General features: G+C 46.9%; 1 protein-coding gene across 2 annotated transcripts in view; it reads right to left on the bottom strand.

Moving 5' to 3' along the window:
* Positions 1–20,045, bottom strand: part of LOXL2 (lysyl oxidase like 2) — a 74,674-nt gene that overhangs the window by 12,444 nt on the left and 42,185 nt on the right. For both annotated transcript variants that reach the window (XM_077306819.1, XM_077306820.1), the window contains 4 exons: positions 18,594–18,777; positions 11,297–11,448; positions 9,159–9,326; positions 1,392–1,554 (listed from right to left, as the gene is read on the bottom strand). In XM_077306819.1, the coding sequence (XP_077162934.1) occupies positions 1,392–1,554; positions 9,159–9,326; positions 11,297–11,448; positions 18,594–18,777 (667 nt within the window). The remainder of the gene's footprint in view (positions 1–1,391; positions 1,555–9,158; positions 9,327–11,296; positions 11,449–18,593; positions 18,778–20,045) is intronic.

Genomic DNA, 20,045 nt, shown 5'->3' with positions numbered 1-20,045 from the left:
CCTCTCTCAAGAGTGACATTTGCTGCAGCCGATGAGTTTCTGGTGTCGTAGCAGGAGAACCACACTTTGCATGCTGATATGGCTTTCAGCTGCCTGGAAAATGCCTTGGCTGAAATAACATAAAATAACCATGATGATCCTTTGAAGTTAGGGTTGCCAGGTTCCCCCTCACCATCAGCAGGGGATGGGCAAGTAGGGGCGCCAGATCCAGGCTGGGGGATTTGGGATGGAGCCTGGGGAGGACAGAGACCTCAGTGGAGTAAAGTCCACCCTCCAGAGCGTCCATGAGCTGTAATTCTGAAGGATCCGAAGTTCATAACTCATACTGCTGTCGGGGTCTGTGAGGTCTGTGTGCAAGTTCTTTTCATAAATCAGAATTACATTCTGGACTGATTAATGTGGAATGTGGTGAGAGAAGAACAAAAAGATTAACAGTGTGGTTCAGAGGAAAGGAACAATAGTTCATTTCTGTCCAGTCCATGCTGTATTTGTTTGTTCGTTTTAGGCATAAGGCGTAATGACTTACTATGCATTGTGTATTATTAACATTTCAAGGGAATGAGACAATATGGAATTAGCGTCAGGAATCCTAGCCAATGTGAAGCTGTCTTATACCAAAACAGACCCTTGGTCCACCAAGGAAAGTATCTGGTTGAAGACTGGCAGAGAAGGGTCTTTCATACAGCAAAAGGTCTTTCCCAACCGCTGCTTAAGACCTCGGGTTGCTAGTGAAGCACTGGCAACCAATGGGAGCAAAGAGAGGGGCAGGGCAGGACTGGATATGACATGAGACCTCACTTTTTGTGATGGCGCTTGCACTGAAAGCACTTCCGGTTTGTACCAGGAAGTGGCATCGTGATCCTTTAGGACAGGAGTAATCAACCTGTGGTTCTCCAGATGTCAGTGGACTACAATTCCCATGAGCCCCTGCCAGCAAATACTGGCAGGGGCTCATGGGAATTGTAGTCCATGGACATCTGGAGGAAAACAGGTTGACTACCCCTGCTTTAGGACTCTGCTCATCTGTATGGTTTTTATCATACAGATGTGTGGATTCCCACAGCATCATGACATTGTTCCATGCTCCTGCTGGCTTGGCAGGGCCTGGAGTCCAGGGATCAGGGGTGCCCACCACCTGCTTCCGTGAGTATGACAATGTTGGTATCGGCCCTGTGGTGCTGGTTCAGGTCAGGAAAACAGTGGCCAGGCCCCCTTTCTTTGTTCATTGGCCAGAGGTCCTAAACTTAATTTGGCTGGGAATTAGGTTCCCGGTGCAAAACTCGAGATGTCAGAGTCCTAATGATGGCCACGTGGCAGTCAGCCTTAAGATGACATCAAACAGCCTCCGGTGTCATCTTCACGGGTTGAAAGACAAAGTTCCCCCAACTTACCCTCTGTGCAGGAAACACCAGCCGCAAAGCGCCCCCCTCCCTTGGGACAGTTGACGTGAGCATCATGCCGACAATGTGAGAGAGCCATTTCTGTTCCAGAACACTTCACTCCACTCAGGACAACTCGTTCAGTGCTGCCTTCTTTTTGCCAGTACCAGGAATCCTAGAAAGGAGACAGAAACGGGACGGTGAATTCATGGAGTCCTGGAGTTTTAGGCATAAGATTCTTTTAAAAGGAAAAATAAATGCTTGGAACTTCCCATTCCTGAAAAGTTAAATGGGACTACTGGAAAACTTCCGTGGTTCTTACCCAATTGTTTCTGGGCACAGCTCAACAAGTTGGTTCTAGCTCTGGCAAGACTGTACCAGATATTTGAGAGAGATGGCCCTCTTCTAACTCTGCAGTACATTCCCTACCTTGGGTTGCCAACTCCAGGTTAGTAAATGCCTGGAGATTTGAGGGTACAACTAGGGGTGCCACTCCCCAGGTGGGACTTGGGGATCCCCCAGAATTACAGCTCATCTCCAGGCAACAGAGATCAGTTCCCCTGGAGAAAATAGCCATTTAGAAGGTGGACGGTAAGGCATTATACCCCATTGGTTCTCTACCCGAAGAATTCCCTCCCCTCCCCCAATCCTATCCTTTGCAGGCTCCACCCCAAAGTCTCTGGATTTTTCCCAACCCAGAGCTGGCAACCCTAGGTACACCCTGGGGGCTGTGGAGGCCAGGGAGTGCAGCAGAGATGTGATGCCATACAGTCAGCTCCCCCAGGACTACCATTTTCTCCAGAGGAACTCTGTAATCTGGGCCTATATTGCACACATTGGATAAAGCACTTTCAATGCACTTTAGAAGTAGATTATCCTGTTTTGCACAGGAAAGTCCAGCTGCCAAAACACAATGAAAGTGCATTATCCTATGTGTGCGGAATGGGCCCTTGACAGCAGTTGTAATCCTGGGGGAACTTCATCGTCCACCTGGAAGCTGGCAACCTTATCCCCTCCCTGCCTCACATTATTGGCTGATGACCAAGGGGGCATGGTAATGCACAATGCAATGAAGTCACAGCATGCATATTTTTCATCTAGACATTCCAAAGAAAATGAGAGAGGCTGGTCTGGAATTCCTTATTTGACTGCGTTTTCCAGTCTCTTTGCCATTGCTTCAGAAAGCGTCTGTTTAACAGCCAGTCTGGCTCCTGGACCTTCTGAAAGCCAGTCTTGCCCAAGAGGAATTAAGTGAATTATGAACAATTAAAATGCCATATTCCTGAACTTGCGGAGTAACTGAGACCTGGCCCCTGGCCCAGAAATGCCCAGCAACTCAATAAATAGCAAATTGAAATTCCCCTCAGCTTTAGCTCCTGTCAGACTAGCCAGGAGCCAAACACAGTGAAGAGTGTGAAAGCCCTTCTCATCCGGTAGACGTTGTGCCTCCAGGATAGGTGACTGACAGAACCACTAGGATATAATCAACTACAAAGCCGCTGTTTGGGAAGCATGTTTAAAGGATTTGTCCCCATATAATAGGGACAACAAGAGCACTTGTCAAAGATTTGAAGGGTGGTTTTTAATTGTTCCATGAACTTCATCTCCCCCATGTTTCTTGGCTCCGTCTTTGTTTTCTTGCCTTGCCACACAGAAGACGGCTGCTGTCTGGAAGAACCCTGAGTGTCTAGAACAGGGGTAGTCAAACTGCGGCCCTCCAGATGTCCATGGACTACAATTCCCAGGAGCCCCCTGCCAGCTTTCACTGGCAGGGGGCTCCTGGGAATTGTAGTCCATGGACATCTGGAGGGCCGCAGTTTGACTACCGCTGGTCTAGAAGACCCCTGATCCGTGAGGTCCCTTCCAACTATTACTCTTTGATTCTATGATTCTATGAGTGAGGTCTTCTTTTTCTTGGATTCATGAAAACTCCACCCTCACCCACAGCTGCTGTACTGCATTTATTAACAATCTGCAACTAGATTTTTTCCTTCCTCAATACGAAGAGAAAGAGTTGGTTCTTATATGACGCTTTTCTCTACCAGAAGAAGTCTCAGAGCGGCTTTCCCTTTCCTCTCCCCACAACAGACACCCGGTGAGGGAGGTGAGGCTGAGAGAGCCCTGATATCACTGCTCGGTCAGAACAGCTTTATCAGTGCTGTGGTGAGCCCAAGGTCACCCACCTGGCTGCATGTGAAGGAGCAGGGAATCAAACCCAGCTTGCCAGATTAGAAGTCCACACTCCTAACCACTATACCAACCACTACGCCGAGGTCACTTCAGTGCTGAAACTGCATCTGCATGACTACAAGGGGCAACAGGCAGCTGGGGAGAGGCAGGCAGCATTGCATTGGGCATGGGTAGGAGCAGGGGGCTGCCGTAGCAACAGCAGCCAGTATATCAACAGATGGCTGGAGCGGGGAATGAGACAGATGGGTTTCTGAGGGTCAGTTCCCTCCCTTCTTCCTCATCTGGTGGTTTGACAACATAATAAACTGCAAACGTATGATTTCTTCCTTGGTTTTGGACTGGCTTAAGCTTTGGTGGCCAAGTTCTGTTCCCATCTTCACTCCATCAAATACAATCCATCTCTTAATTTATCAGGTCAGTCTGTTTAAGTCAGATGTGCTGCCATGACAGCATCAGTGCCCAGTAAATAAATGACGTCTCCCTTGCAACATCTGTGTAGTTGGAAGATCAACACAAAGCCCTGTCTGTGGCCTATAGACTTCTTAATACTTAAGGACAGTGTGGCAGAAGTCACTTAGACATGGGTTGTTTGTCTTGGCTTGCAAGCTAATGGGCAGTGCATTCCCCCTGGCTCCACTTTCACACTATCATGGCGCTGTGCACCTCCTCCTGGACTTTCCCCCTTATTTTCTGCTATTGTTGCTGCAATGTTTTAGGAGAGATCACAAAAAAGCTGTGGACAGGAAATTCTGGATCTTCTAGGTCCCACCTACATTGTCCCAGTTGCCTAGGGTGGTCATTCCCCATCCCACAGGAGGACTTTTTAAAAATCAGCAACATAATAAATATTGTTATAGCATTATAACATTCTGTCTATCAGGTTCTCTGAATTCCCAGCTTTAAAAAAAAACATCTCTAACCTGTTTTAGTAGAGACTCATCTTTCCCCTTATATTTCCACAATGAAAAGGGAGATGTCGAGAATTTTATTTTACATGAAAGTTGTGATTAAAGGGAAAGTTGTGATTACTGGTTTTCTAATGTTATAATGCTACATTAACTGTTGATTTTTAGAAGAAAAAATAACCCCCAATCTTTGTGGTACAGAGAGAATGGCGGCTGCAGGGGGAAGCAGGAAAGGGAGGGTTCATGGAAACGTGTCATGCAGAAGCCCCATTGCTGCTGCAAAATACTGGTAGCCAAAACAGCAACAGGGAAACCACTCAAGCCTATCCCTATATGAAAAATAGGTTAAAGAGGTTCATAGTAAAAGCAGCTATAAAATAGCAACTTAGGGACTCCTAATTCAGCTTATGGCCACAGCACAAGGAATGAGAGTTTAAGCCTTCTAGCCAACTGCACTTTTCAAGCAACAAATATCCCATGAGAACTGCTACTTGCCATCTTGGGGAAAACATACAGGCAACACAGTGACAACCTGTACATTTCCTCCCAGAGACAAACTGCAGCTGGCCTGGGGAAGGCCTATAGCAGGGGTAGTCAAACTGCGGCCCTCCAGATGTCCATGGACTACAATTCCCAGGAGCCCCCTGCCAGCGCTGGCAGGGGGCTCCTGGGAATTGTAGTCCATGGACATCTGGAGGGCCGCAGTTTGACTACCCCTGGCCTATAGTATCAGAAAAATAGCATGGGGGAAAAGAATGAATCCCTTTACTCTCATGCCACAGCCAAGCTCTGGAATCCTTCTACCCCAATACCATGCAGCAATGAAAAAACAAACATCTGTTTTGACTCTTCATATTTTGACCTTCAAATTGCCTTTTTTTTCTCCATTGGATTTATCTTACATAAAGCATTTGCCGTGCAAATGGAAAGTCTCGCGTGGCAGTTTTCTGTATACTTTGCAGGGTGCCAGTGTGGGCAGAATCTCTGCAAATGTTCCCATCCACGCGGCATACAAATTAGGTCAGAATGCACCGTTTACAGGAAGGCGGCACCAAACCAGGTTTGGGAAACATCACAATAATAGGAAAACCCGACAAGTCAATGATTTGAGGGTGATGTTGTGTGGATGCACCCACAAACGCCACACTCGTTTGGAAGTCGAAGAGGAGCAAAACAGCCGTGTGAGTGTAGCCCCAGACTGCACCTGAGAAGCTCAAGATAAGCATTGACGATTGTCCTCTCAACCTGAAATGAATGGTTTTGGATCCGGCCCAGGCGGCATCCAGACGAAGACCACATTTCGGAAGAGGAAATGAACTGCGTGTGCTGTTGCAACGGGCTATCAAATCAGCTCCATTAGCAGAGGGCCCCTTACATGCTTGTACACACAGGGCCAGCCCTGTTCTAAACACAGGGTTGCTGTATATTCCACTCAAGGGTGCAGCTAGGACCGGCACAAGGGCCTTTTCAGTTCAACATATCAGATCACCCAACCACAGGAAAATGGCCCACATCAAACAGCTTAGGTCAATACAGCTGAGAGATGGGAAAGGAGGCTGTCCAGCAGATGCCTTTCCCCTGGATTCTTGAGCCAGAAATGGGCAACTGCCCAGGAAAATAAACCAAATCTCGATTGCGGTGATTTATTCTAAGGTGAACACACAGCCAATGGTGCAAATAGTTTCCTTTCCTACCTCTTCAGGCCAGAACAGCTAAAGTATGTGTTTGCACCAGGTTCTTTCCAGGGGGATGTCCCAGGGACAACCGGTGCCATCTGCACCACCTCCAGGGCAGAGTCCCTGACGGGCACACTGCTTTGGGCTGTGGCAGTAGAAAGGCGGGTCTTTCATAAAAGAAGAACTGCTTTCCTTGCAAATGTTCTGCACAATGCTGGGACAGAGTGTAAGGAACATGGCGTTTTCCTTTCACGGAGTGGTCTGCAATAAAGAGCCTGCCTACAGAAATCTCTTGGGAATGGCCAGCAGAGGGCTGGCAACCCACACCACAGAGCTGATTCACACATTACAAAGTCCACATGGTAAACGTGGGGACTATCCACTGATGTGATTCGGGAGTTCCATACTTCCTAAGCATACATGGACCTGAGCCAGATTGGTACCGCAGCATTTGGGGAGAAAGACTTCATGCTGTTTTCCAAATCTGAAATGCCATATTGGACGACAGGACTCTCCGGCTAACCGTGATAAACTATTGCACCAGTTTGTACTCCACAAAGAAGGTTTCATCTAGATTTGAGGCCGAATTTCTTGATGGTGAGGTGTGTTCTGCTTTGTTAGGTGCAAAGTCATATCAAACCCATTGCGACCCCATGGACAATGATCCTCCAGGCCTTCCTGTCCTCTACCATAGCGGTCCCCAACCTCCTTGTAGTCGGGGACCGCTTCCGAGGGTGGGAGAGAGCCGGCGGCCCGGCCACAGTAGCTGCACATAAACGCGCACACGCAGTTGCTGCACATGCGCGTTTTCGCCACTAGGTGGCGTTAACGCACATGCGCAGAACAGACGCACGTGCGTGTTTTCGCCAGCAGGGGGCACAAACACGCTTGCCCAGCGGCTCCACACGTGCACGTTTGCGTCACTGGAGTGCCAGCGGCCGCGCCTGCCTCTTCCCCCCCTCTTGCTGCGGGGGGGGGGGAAGGCAGGCGCGGCCGCTGGCAGCCCGGTACCATGGCCTTAGTGGCCCGGTACCATGGCCTTAGCGGCCCGCTACCAGGCCGCTGACCGGGGGTTGAAAACCCCTGCTCTACCATTCCCCGGAGTCCATTTAAGTTTGCACTGACTGCTTCAGTGACTCCATCCAGCCACCATTGTGTTCTGCACTGGTATGGTATCTGGTGTGAGGGAGTAGATTCTTTGATGCTGAAGGTTTTTAAAATATTGATGGGATACCTACTTGGTGGGGATACTATAGCTGCAATAGCTGGAGTAGATGACCCTGATGGGTCCTTCAAACCCTGAGATTGCACAAATACACTTTGTCCCTGTACTATGACTCTGATAGGAACACCTTCCTTCCATGACTGCTTTTTAGAGTCCAAAGATATCTGGAGTTCCATTCACACAACTCATACATCGTTTGATCCTTTGCCTCAGTGCTGCAAGATATCTCAGAAGGCCAATGGTTGCTCATTCACCCCCCAGAACGAGTCTGCATTTTGAAGGAGACGATGGACCTGCTCCGCAAATGGAGTAAACCTGATGTACATCACCCCTGCGCTCCTTAGTTAAAAGATGGGACACAAATGTAATTAAGAAATACAATAGGGTTGGTCTGCTTCTCTTGTTTGCTCCAACTTATTTAATCCTAAGAGTTCTCCTGGGAATTTTTGCTTCTATATTAGACACTGCTGTTGTTACAAGCCTATTATATTGTCTGGCTTCTACCACAATTATTTGGCTTAGTACTTCCCAGGGGTAGTCAAACTGCGGCCCTCCAGATGTCCGTGGACTACAATTCCCAGGAGCCCCTGCCAGCAAATGCTGGCAGGGGCTCCTGGGAATTGTAGTCCACGGACATCTGGAGGGCCGCAGTTTGACTACCCCTGCTTTAAACTATAAAACTTGTTTCATACTAGTCCAATAACTAACTCTGCAAAATCCAACACATTTACAGTAGTTTTTCACAGGCAGAACCAACTCTGAGAACAGAGTGGAGGTATTGACTAGATCAGGGCCCCAGGACATGGCACCCTTGTGCCCACCCCCTTTCTAGTGCCCATCAAGTGTTTTTAGAAAGTAGGCAGGGCCACATGGATCTTGATCCCAGCAGGGCTTCTGATTGGCCACTGAGTGACTGAAGGTACCCTGTAGGGTTACATGCAAATATTTTAAAATGTGTTCATTAAAAAAGATATCAAACAGGGCTTCTGCCTGAAATGTTGAAGTGTTACTATTAGAGTTATGCATAAACTCACTTCTTAACATTTTGTGGTTGGCTCTGCCTCCCGCATTGTGGTCATTTTGTGTTTGTGCCCAACCACCCTGAGTCTGAATTCCAAAGGTGTTTGCAGTCTCAAAAAAAAATAGGGGACCCCTGAACGAGATGAAGGATTTGTTTATATAGCCCGTTAAAGGAGTCATGAGGGACAGGAATTTGAGGATTACCTTGTTTGTCTACCGGAAATACTAATGTGAGTATGAGTCCCTGTTCTGTGAAAGGAACAAGGCCAAGGGAGCAGTTTGGTGCGTTTGAATTACACAAATTACAGAAGACACAGCTGAAAGCAGGGGGAGCTTTTATTCCAACCCCAGATCGATTCAGTCCCTGCCCTCTACACATTGGAACCTTGCAGCCTTTCAGACTGTGTCCAAGGCATAAGTGCTTGCAAATGCCCCATTTTATCACGATGCTGCCCAGATACAGCCAGGAAGGTAGGTGTGTTACAGTGCAATCCTAGAGCAGAGTTGTATTCATCTAAATCCACTCAAGAGAAAGGGCTTAGAAGGGTGTAACTCAGCTTAGGATGCAGTCAGTTGCAGCTAAAAAGACCCAGAAAGTCTTGTGGTACTTTAACAAAATGTTATGCCAGTATAAATTATTCCGTGAAAGTTTGTGCTGAAATAAAATGAGTTAGTCTTTAAGGTGCTACACATCTCCAGCTAATACCCACACTTGAGAGAGTATTGCTTACATTCCTGCAGCCAACAAGAGACATCAACATACCTGAAATGCATGCCGAGCATAGCCAAGGTTCAGCTGGCGACAAACCACCATGGCTTCTGTGGTGCCCCAGTTGTCACTGCAGACTGTCCCCCACTGAAGTGTGCCGTTGTAATTGCGGAGGACTTCTACGCGGCCTTCAAAGGGCGAACTGCCGCCAGTCAAACGTATCTGCGGATTATATTTTTAAATAAGTTACTGTCATGGATTAGTTAGGAAAGCAGGCAAAGAGTTAGGAAAGTAGGCAGGGAACGTAGTCACGGAGTTAGGAAAGTAGGCAGCGAGAATAACCCAAGGAAATGGAAAGAAAGGGTCAAATTATTTGACCCTAGCATGTGGGACTACACAACAAACAGCCCCCCTCCCCTCCCCCATCATTGCAGCTCAGAAAATCTACTGTGGTGGGAAGGCAGAAGTTCCTTCTCCCCCCACATTGTGCTCTAAGACTGAACTGAATCCTGAGGAGCTCAGGAAAATTATCTCTCCATGTTACATATACAGTCAGCCAACCCCTGACCCAGCTTGTGTCACACATATTGTGTAGTTTGGATGGTTGCAGACTGCTACAGGAAATGTCTTTGTGAAGAAGTACATACAGAGAGAAGGAAAGACTGCGTCCAGGAGCCATGTTCAGACTTCTTTAATAAAAAGCATTTCCATTTTACTCTTGTCTAATTATTGTCTCCAACTGAAACACCTCAATGGCAAATGAACATGACCCCTCAACAAATGTTTGCTAACCCAGGTGGCTGTGTTAGACTAAGTGCAGACCCAGGTGGCCAAGAACAAGAGATGCTTTACTGACTCTTAGGTGGGCTGCCAAGCTGGGTTGGTGCATTTTGGCCAGCTGGATTGTACTATGAATTTGGTCCTTTATGACCCAGACTGTGGGACAATCTGTAAGAGTCAGAGCCGGTTTTAAGGCATTAGCTGAATGGCATGACCTTCCCCCAGGCCCTATGTCTATGAAAGTTTTAAAATTGGCTTTGTCAGGGGGTCAGGGGGTCACATTACAGAATACTGCTGTTTATCTTGCTGCTGGATGAATTCCTTTCTTTCAAACTCTGATATATTTACTCCCTCAAAAAGAATGGCATTTGAGTCTCAGGCACAAGGCAGAACAAAAAGTTTTTTTTTTTTTTGCTATCATCAGCAAGAAGCTTAGCAGAGATTAGGAGACAAATGCTATAATACTGCTCAAAACATCTGTTGTTATTACGGTCCAACAGAACTAAATGGAAGAAGTGGTACTTGGCCAAGCAACTGAGATACAAGTGTAAAAAGTTCAGGGCCTGCCTGCCAACTGAGATCCTGAGCCATCATTTGAAGGTGACTGGAGGGGAAGGACAAAAAGCCCAAGATATTGATTAGAACCCTCTTTAAGGTCCCTGTGCTGCTCACAAACAGGGTAAAATATCCCCAGAAGAGCTTCTCATTTCCATAGGAACCCAAGCAAAAGTAGGCCAAAATTTGATTCAAATGAACTCTGGATAATAGTAGCTGCTTGAAGAGCCTGCGTAGACTGTGGATCCCTAATCATTTGTAACATCAATTGGCCACGTGCTGGATCCAGCTTAAAAAATGCATTCTTCTAACATTTGCTGTGTACTGAAAACTGACACTCAAATCTTGCAGTCTTTCCAAGCATCTGTTATTTGCCAGGATGGTCCTACATCTTGCAGCAGTGTCATGTCAGGATCCTGATGATTTACATCAGCATTCCAGTCATGACTTGCAAATGGGACTGGGCCATCATGACACCACAGGCAGAGCTTTCCACTCAAACAAGATGCCATCCAATGGAGGAAATTAATCAGCCAGACCCAGTTTTAAAATATTCAGATCTAGAGACCAAAACAATATTTGTGCATATCTGAACCAGCCTAAGTGCATTCTCTCCTGTGAAGCAGAGCTGCAGCCTGAAATGCTGACGAGGTACTATTAGAGTAGTGCACCTCCTCCCTGATAGTTTGTGGTTTGGCTCTTTGTGCCAAGCGTTTTGTGGTCGCATCCTCCACCCTGTTGTCAGAATTCCAAAAGTGTCAACAAGCTCAAAGAGGCTGGGAACCACCGGTGCAGAGGGCAAGGTGATGATGGTATTGCTTTTCTTTCCATGACAGGCACAGGTATCTGCTCCTCACCTGGTTCTGGAAACCCATGGCTGGGATATTACACCTCACGCTAGCATCTTCTTCGTGGCTGCATCTCTGTGTGTCGGTGCTGAATTTGCAGTCTGTGATGGACTTTTCATTGCCCAAGCATTGCACTGCATTGAGGTGGATGGGGCCCATTCCTTTAAGAGAAGAAGTATACACTAAGTCTCAGTTTTCCACAGCCAAATAAGACACGGACATTTGGGATTTCTTTAACTCTCGTCATATCACATCTACAGGTCCAGAAGCGCCAAATACCAACTCAGGAGGATTTCCAGAGTTGAAAGATCTGGGATTTCAGCTCCGGTCTTCTTGCAGCTTGTTTTTACAGCTTGACATTTTTTTTTCCAGGAGCTGATTTTTTTTAAATGCTAGAAAGAGAAGAAAGTCCAGTGTTCCACTTTTCTATCATTTACTAACTTCAGCTGGAGACTTGGAAGCAAAATATTCATCTCCTCTGGCTGTTTTTTTTTGCTTTTTGTTTTTTATTTTAGGGATTTTTGGCATTTTTTATCTGGCAGGAACCTGCAGTCAATCAAATTCTGACATTTAGCTAGGAACAAAGATGCTTTTGCCTGGACAACAAAACAAAGCATAAGGAAACAGAAAAACAAATAACCTCAAGCATAGGTGGGTCACTTGAGGATTCCAGGATTGTTTTGACCTTAACAATGATTCCAAGGATACAGGGATTTCACAAGATCTTTGAGCTTGAATGTGGGAGATTCTTTTATTACAAAACATAATTTCTTCCTCATGATGTTACAGCAATTTTTTTTTTGGTCTTACTGCTCTGACAGTCAAGTACTTACTGACATCTGGTATTCCAGCACTGAGTTCTGGTGCACCCTAATGTGTTCTGGAAGAATCTAGAGGAATGGGCTCCCAGGAGAGCTGAGGGCCCTGACAGAGCTGACAGAGTTTCACAGGGCCTGCAAAACGGAGCTCTCCCGCCAGGCCTATGGTTAAAACCAGGTCAGTAAGAGCGATGAGCCCCACTCAGGCTGTGCTATACCGCCTCTAATGCACCCCTTGTTAGATGACTGTGGTAGGAGGGACCTGGCCATCTTGGCACCTTGGGAGCTATACTGGTTAGGGGATTTTATGGGATTCTATGGAATTTATAGATTATGTAACCCGCCTTGAGTCTTATGGGGAAGGTCGGGCATACATATTATTATTATTATTATTATAATTATTATTATTATTATTATTATTATTATTATTATTATTATTATTATTATTAATATTAATATTAATATTAATATTAATATTAATATTAATATTAATATTAATATTAATATTAATATTAATATTAATATTAATATTAATATTAATATTGTTATTATTAAAACAACAACAACAACAACAACAATAATAATAACAACAACAACAACAACAACAATAATAATAATAATAAATTATGCTTTCTATGCCCCAAGAAACAGAGATGCTTTGTGGTACACTCTTTGCTCCTTTTTCTGCCAATATATGTGCAGTAACATAACCCTAAGGGAGAAGCATCAGATTCACTGATGCATCATTTCAAGGAATCCGCAAAGCAACACCAAATTATGTCATGGATTCCTGATGTTTTTGAATGTGTGCATTTGTGCACACATTTTGTTATGCCTTGGATAGTTTTCTCTTGGCATGCTTTCCTAATTTCTGCAATTTTAGTCATATTGCATTGTTTACTGGATGTCTTGTGCTGTCAGATTGAACTGTTGTCTATATTTTGTAATCCACCTTAAGTCTTAGTGAGAAAGGCAGACTCTACGTGAAGCAAATATATATGAAGTATATAAATAAATGAAGTAAGTAAATAAATATATACTGACATGCAAGCTAATTTTTTTTGGCTGTTTTCTGACGTTTGGCTGCTTTCTGACATTCCACAGTCAGGACTGCGTCCAAATCTTACACGTCTCTTTTTATGAACACAAGGAAATGTGCTGCATGCACAGTACTGCACACCTATCTGTGCTAATGTTTAGTGTTTAAATCAAATCACACAACCCCCAAAAGAATCCAGAGGAGAACATTCCAGGAATATATAAAAGATCTATCTGCACTGCAGGTGTATATTGGCCGTATAACAGTGTCCTGGGCTTTCCCTAAAGAACTGTAGTTTTATGAGTGTGCTGAGATAAAACCAGATGAGCCATCTACACATGGTCCTCTGAAGAGGGGACATTTCCTTTCTGCAGTGATCTAGCAATTCACAATTCTTCTTTTCTTACATAAGACAAGCAGATGCTAACTTGCTGCTACAGAGGTGGCATCTTCTGAAAGACTGTTTATCAGGACTAATATTGGCTCGGGCCCTTGAAAAATCAAAGCTCAAGAACAGCTGCCTAAAGTTTCCAGGCTCCAGCTGTGCAATGTGGCAAGAGGCAACACGCTCCAGCCCATCACGTTGCAGTCGAAATTTTTCGTGTGATGCTGGTGCTTCCTTCACTGCAGCAGCAAGTGCACAGCAGAGTTCTCTGCCCGTACTTTGGCTGGCAAGCTCATGTTTTCGAGATTCCAGTGAGCCGCAATCTTTCTCAGGCTTTTAAATTCATTTTCCTTCTCCTTTCCCAAACCACATGGGTCTGGAAGAACCTCACCTATTAATTTTGTTTTATAATGTGGTGTTTGGTTTGGTAATTTATTCCTCTCCCCACACATATAAGAAGCAGGGGACAAGACTTGAAGATTTTGGAAATCCAGAGACAGCCTAGAAACTAGAGTCTTGAACTTCACCATGCTTAGATTTGGGGAACCTAAACCTGGAGTTAACTTTCAAGTTTTATAAAATGTTCATCTTGCTCTAAGCCAGTTCTCCACATTCCCTCCCTCTGGCACGACCAAGAAATGAACCTTGGACTGGGCTGTGCAGTTGTCGGGATGAGGCTAAGTAGGTAGGAGAACACTCAGTTAGCTCCTCCCATTGAGTTCAGAAGAACAAATGAGCTATAACTTCTGAGACAATGGGGAGGAACCTGACCACTACTCTAGACTCTGGGTAAGACGGACAAATGAGGCAACATCTGCTCACAGTCCACCAACTGAGAGTGCCATCCTATGCAGAATAACCATTCTTCTAGATCCATTCAAGTCAATGGGCTAAGAAGTTTAACTCTGTGAAGGACAGCGTTGCTAGAAGCCTAGTGGAGGGTACATTGTGTGTCTTTGCTGGGGGACCCATTAATTCTCCTTCAAAGGTCCCTGGAACATGCAGGCCCTTTTCCCAAGTATATTCTGTTTATCATAACAGCAGGTATTTTGTGATATATTAACGATAGGTTAATAATGTATTGGAATTAATATGTTTAAGATGGAGGGGGGAAGGACAGGAAATATATGGCATTTAGAAGGCTGTAAGTATGGCCTATGATATTAGTTTATTTTAAACTAGATTTTAAGCCCATTTTATGCCATTAATAAAATGGGCGCTAGAAGTCCCCCCCCCCCAGGGCGAGAGGGAAAGTCTGCAGAGTGGGTGGGGACGGCTTGGAGTGGTTGTGAGAGGCAGGCGAGGGCGTGGATGGGGCTGCAGAAGAATGTTGGGCTCCCGATGCCGGTAGGCTTCAGCGGGGCCGGGCTTGAGAGGGTCTTACCTCGCGGCTGCGGAGGGCGCGGTGGGGGCGGGGCTGGCGTCGGCCGGCCATCTTCGTGGGCGGGCGTCGTCGTCGGGAAGATGGAGGCCGCAGCGGAGGGCGCCGGGGCAGGCTCTGAGCTGGGGGCGGAGGCGCTTGACCGCGGCGTTTCGGTTGGCGGCCGCATCGTCGGCGTCCTGCCGCTCGCAATCCTGCTGTCCTGGCATTTTGCGAGCGGCAAGTCGGGCACTGGAGCGGCAAGTCGGGCGCTGGGGCTTGGGGGCGGGCTGGGAAGGGGACGGCTGGCGGCGGAGCAGCGTGGTCGTGGTGGGGGTGGGAAGGTCGCGGAAGGGCCTCGTCAGCGCCGGAGCAGCAGGGCCGGGAAAGGAGCAGGGCCGCCGCTTCTTCGACACAGCCAGGCCCACCCACGGCCCGGGGCACTTCCAAGGCTTGTCTCGGCCGGCGGAAGCCGCTCTGCCGGCCAAGAGGTCGAGGCTTTCCCAAGGCTTCCCAAGGCTTCTGTCGGCCGGCGGAGCGGCTTCGCGGCGTCGTAGACGCCGCGAAGCCGCTCCGTCGGCCGAGAGAAGGCGGCCAGTCCCACCTGTCCTCCGAGGCTCTCCCAAGCCTTCTCCCGGCCGCCGGAGCGGCCTCGCGGCGTCGTAGACACCGCGAGGCCGCTCCGGCGGCCGGGAGAAGGCAGTGCGGCCGCCCGCTGACCTGTGGCTGTGTGGGTGAAGCAGGCGGGATGGACACTTGGAGGGGCCAATCAGGAGCCGCTTCACGGCTCCTGATTGGCCCCTCCGAGTTTTTATCCCGGACCAGTCCCGCCCTAACTCCTCCCCACTACCCCTTACTCTTTTATACAGTTCGTGGCGCCCGTGGCGCCACGGGCTGTGTACAGATGTTTGTATCCTGCTTGATAAAATATACTGCATGGGGTTCACAGTGAACTGGGCAAAGCAATTAAAACAATAAACCAACAGCAATTAAAACAATAAGCCAATAAAACAAATCAACAGCATAAGATCATAAAAAGCAAGGGCAACAAGAGAAGCAATTAAAACGCAAGCAGAGATCATAACCAAAATCAGTAGGACAAAACCATCTTTGCAACCAGAGCCTGTTAATAAGAATGCGAAGTAACACCATCCACAGAGCAGACCAGGGTGAAAATTACCCAGTATTGCATACCAGAAAGAAAGGGGCTAAAGCACCTCCGATCATCTGCCTCAAGCCCCGCTCCGAGAGACAATACCAGGAAGAAGGGTAAGTCACTTGGGGACACATAAACTACTCAAACACATGGCAAAGATGCCTTTGCCTGGTACCTGAAAGCTGGCAAATTTGGTGCTGTTGAGCCTTTGTGGAGAGCAAGTTCCATCATCTCAGTGCCACACAGTGAAAAAAGCTATCTTTGGTGATCACCAAATTTGCATCTATCAAGAGGATGCCTAGAACTGAAGAGAACAGGCTGGCGGGCTTATATGAAGGATAACAACCATTCAGTGATCCGGCCTCAAGACCCTATAGAGCAGTGGTCCCCAACCTTTTTATCACCAGGGACCGGTCAATGCTTGACAATTTTACCGAAGCCCTGGGGGGGGGGTAGTCTTTTGCTGAGGGACATCGCCGCTGCCTGAGCCCCTACTCCGCTTGCTTTCCTGCCGGTGTGCCTGACTTCCTGCCACCCACTAGGGGGCGCTGCCAGCAGCAGCTGCTCAGTGCCACGCTGAGGAGGAGCAACAGCCATGGCGTCCGCTGGAGAGCACCAAAGGTGAGACGGTAGCAGAGTGGCAGGGCAGCCCCCGAGGCAGCAGCTGAGGAGGAGGACGAGGAGGAGCCGCGGCCCTGTACAGACTGATCCACGGACCGGTCCCAGTCCCCGGACCGGAGGTTGGGGACCACTGCTATAGAGCTTTACAAGTAGTAAGCAGCCCTTTAAATTGTGCATGGAAGCTGACCTGCAGCCGACACTGCGCTCTTTTAAAACTGGCATAATATGAGCTCTATAACTGAGTCTGGCAGGCCATCTTAGCCCCATGCTTTGAACCAGCCGAAGCTTCTTAACTGTTTCCAAAGCTTGAGCACATGGCAGCTGTCCAAACTGGATGCAACCGGAGTGTGGATATCCATAGCCAAATCATGCCTGTCAAGGAAACACGGCAGCTAACAAATCAACCCAATCTGGCTCAAGGTACTATGGGCAACCGTTGTACCTCCATCTGAAGTCCTGGATCTAACAGCACTTCAAAGCTGCCAACCTGCTCTTTGAGAGGGAGCCCAACCCCATCTCTTATGAACACGAGAAATGAATTCTTCCATTACATAATACATCATTAGCTTACGGAATGCATTTATGGAATGGATGTGACGGTGGCCATTAGCTAAACCGAGACAATGTACTCGTCACATTCCTGCCTGATGACGTGATGTCTGCTACTAGTGTAAAATGTTATTTGCACTATGTGGTGTAAAGGATTTTGAAAACCCACAATCTCCCCAGGGCCCATAGCATAAGCCACTGCAAGCTTCCTAAAGGAAGTAGCAGAAGTTAGTACTTGGAAAGGAGAACCCACAGACCTAGACAGCTAAATAGCTTCCATGTTTTCAGATCTGTAATCAAAACTCAATGGCCAACTGATACGGAAAACGTCCCTCCCTGGGAGTAAAATGTAAATGCTCTAAAAGAGTGCCATATGGAGGATGGAGCAGAATTGTTCTCTCTTGCCCCAGAGGGGCAGACCAGAACGAATGGGATGAAATTAATTAAAAAGAAATTCCATCTAAACATCTGGAAGAAGTTCCTGACAGAGCGGTTTCTCAGTGGAACAGGCTTCCTCGGGAGGTGGTGGGTTCTCCATCTTTGGAATTTTTTAAACATAGGCTGTATAGCCATCTGATGGAGAGGCTGATTCTGTGAAGGCTCAAGGGGGTGGTAGGTTACAGTGGATGAGCAATAGGGTTGTGTGTGTGTCCTGCATAGTGAAGGGGGTTGGACTAGATGATCCATGAGGTCCCTTCCAACTCTATTATTCTACGATTCTATGATTCAAATGGCCACAGGTTGAAAAGACTATGGAGGCACCTTAACAGAACCATTGAGGTAAATTCCTGAGGTGGTAATTCTTGTAAACAAATTGGTACGTCCTGTGAATTGCAGGGATTATGTCTCTGTGATGGGTTTGACTAAACCTTAGATGGTTTTAAAAGGGTAATAGGCAAATCCATGGAGGACAGGTTATACCACAGGCTATGAGCCATGGTAACTCCAGGTTAAGAGACAGCTCTGAATATCATTTCTCAGGAAGCAACAGTGAGGGACTGCTATGGTCCTTTGTACCACCCCCCCCCCCAAAGCATCTCTCCAGCCTCTATGGAAAAGGATGATTTAAAAAGTACCCAGGCCAGTAGTTCTCCACCTGGGGATCAAGACAAGAGGCAGAACTGAACTAAGAAACTCCGGGGGGGGAACAGTTTATATATAGTCATGAACAATCTTCACACCATTGGTCAGTTTCAGTTTAATTTCTGTGAAAGAACACTTGCATAATTTTATGGTTGGGGTCACCACAACATGAGGAACAGTATTATAGGGTCATGTCATTAGGAAGGTTGAGAACCACTGACCTAGGCCGTCTCTCAGGTGATTTGCTGCTGCTGCTTCCTGTCCATTTTACCCTCTCCGAGGGTAAGCATCTTACCTTGCCCGAGCCTTGCACCTGAAATAGCCTCCTGGGCACTCCCAAAGCCCAGTTCTCTGCAGACCACGCTGGCTGCAATCAGGTTCCACTCATCATGGCAGATGGTTCCCCATTCCCCGTTCTTTAGCACTTCTACACGGCCTTCTCCTGTGTTGGCTCCACCCTTCAGCCTCACCAACGGATGCTGAAAGAGAAAGACCCACGGAAACATCTCATTGGTTATGGATGTTACTGTGCATTTTCTGAACCAGGCGGTGCCATCTTGACACCCCCCAGTCATTACTGGAGGCAAACCAAATGACGCCATCAGAACAGTATGCATAGCATAGCCTTGGGATCATACAGTATGATAGCTGTGCATATTTTAGGAAAAAAACAGGATAAAATACTTAACCCCAAAAATACTGAGTCAAAAAACCAAAAAGGTTACGTGTATTTAACCTTCTTTAATAATAAGTACATGTATTTTCATATATTATCATATTTGTTTCAAAAGCCTTCATTCTCAATTGCTCTCCCTTGCCCTTGGTGATGCAGTCTAATCTGATTGGCTATGCAGAGCTGTGACATCATCCCATTCCCTGCATGATCACCACCTGGATGGGATCACAGACTCATCCTTCAGGCAGGTAACAGCAGTATCCAGAGAGGGAAGAGGAGGTGCTGAAGCAATGCCATCTCCCAAGAGAGGAGAAAAGGGAACATTTGCACATTCTGAGTGACACAGAATCATAGAGTTGGAAGGGGCCATACTGGCTATCTAGTCCAACGCCCTGCGGAATGCAGGATCAGCCCAAAGCATCCATGAGAAATATCTGCTCATCTGGGAAACAACGTTCTATCATACTGAAATCAAGAGTGTCTATCAGAGAACTGAAAACACTGAATGTTTCACAGAACACTCCTTTCCCAAAAACTGTTCCTGCCTCTCTGGGACTCAGCAATGACATGCTTGCAGAGTGTGGGGCAGTGCTTTGGACAACCTATAGTGCCACGCACAGGCAGAGTGGATTTGCCGCTGGATAAGCAAGCAAGTTTTCAATGTATTACACAGTTCCTTGCCCATAACTCTTAGACACAAATAGATTATGTAACAGTACAATCCTAAACCAGTCTATTCCTACTGAAGTCTACTCATATTCCATGGAAAGTTTTCTTAGGACGACACTGTTCTGATCTCGGTAAAAGTTGCAGTTTGGTTTGAGCTGGCACAGAATCCAGATTATTTCAGCAAAGAATTCTGTAGCGCAGAGATCGCACTCACGAATCTACACTGAAAGATAAGGCCAAAATCCCTGGCTTCTGAAAAAGCAGGAATTAAAAACAGCTACAGTTGTGCTGGCTCCTGAGCATCTAGCAAGCCCCTAAATCCCAACAAAGACATCAATTTTAATACGAGCCATAGGAAATGTTTCGGCTAAACTGAAAACAGGTTCACCATCCAAGGACACG

The sequence above is a fragment of the Paroedura picta genome, chromosome 12, assembly GCF_049243985.1.
Source record: "Paroedura picta isolate Pp20150507F chromosome 12, Ppicta_v3.0, whole genome shotgun sequence".
NCBI classification, from domain to species: Eukaryota; Metazoa; Chordata; class Lepidosauria; order Squamata; family Gekkonidae; genus Paroedura; species Paroedura picta.
The sequence above is the reverse complement of the archived record's forward strand: the minus strand, read 5'-3'. Positions and strand labels throughout refer to the sequence as shown.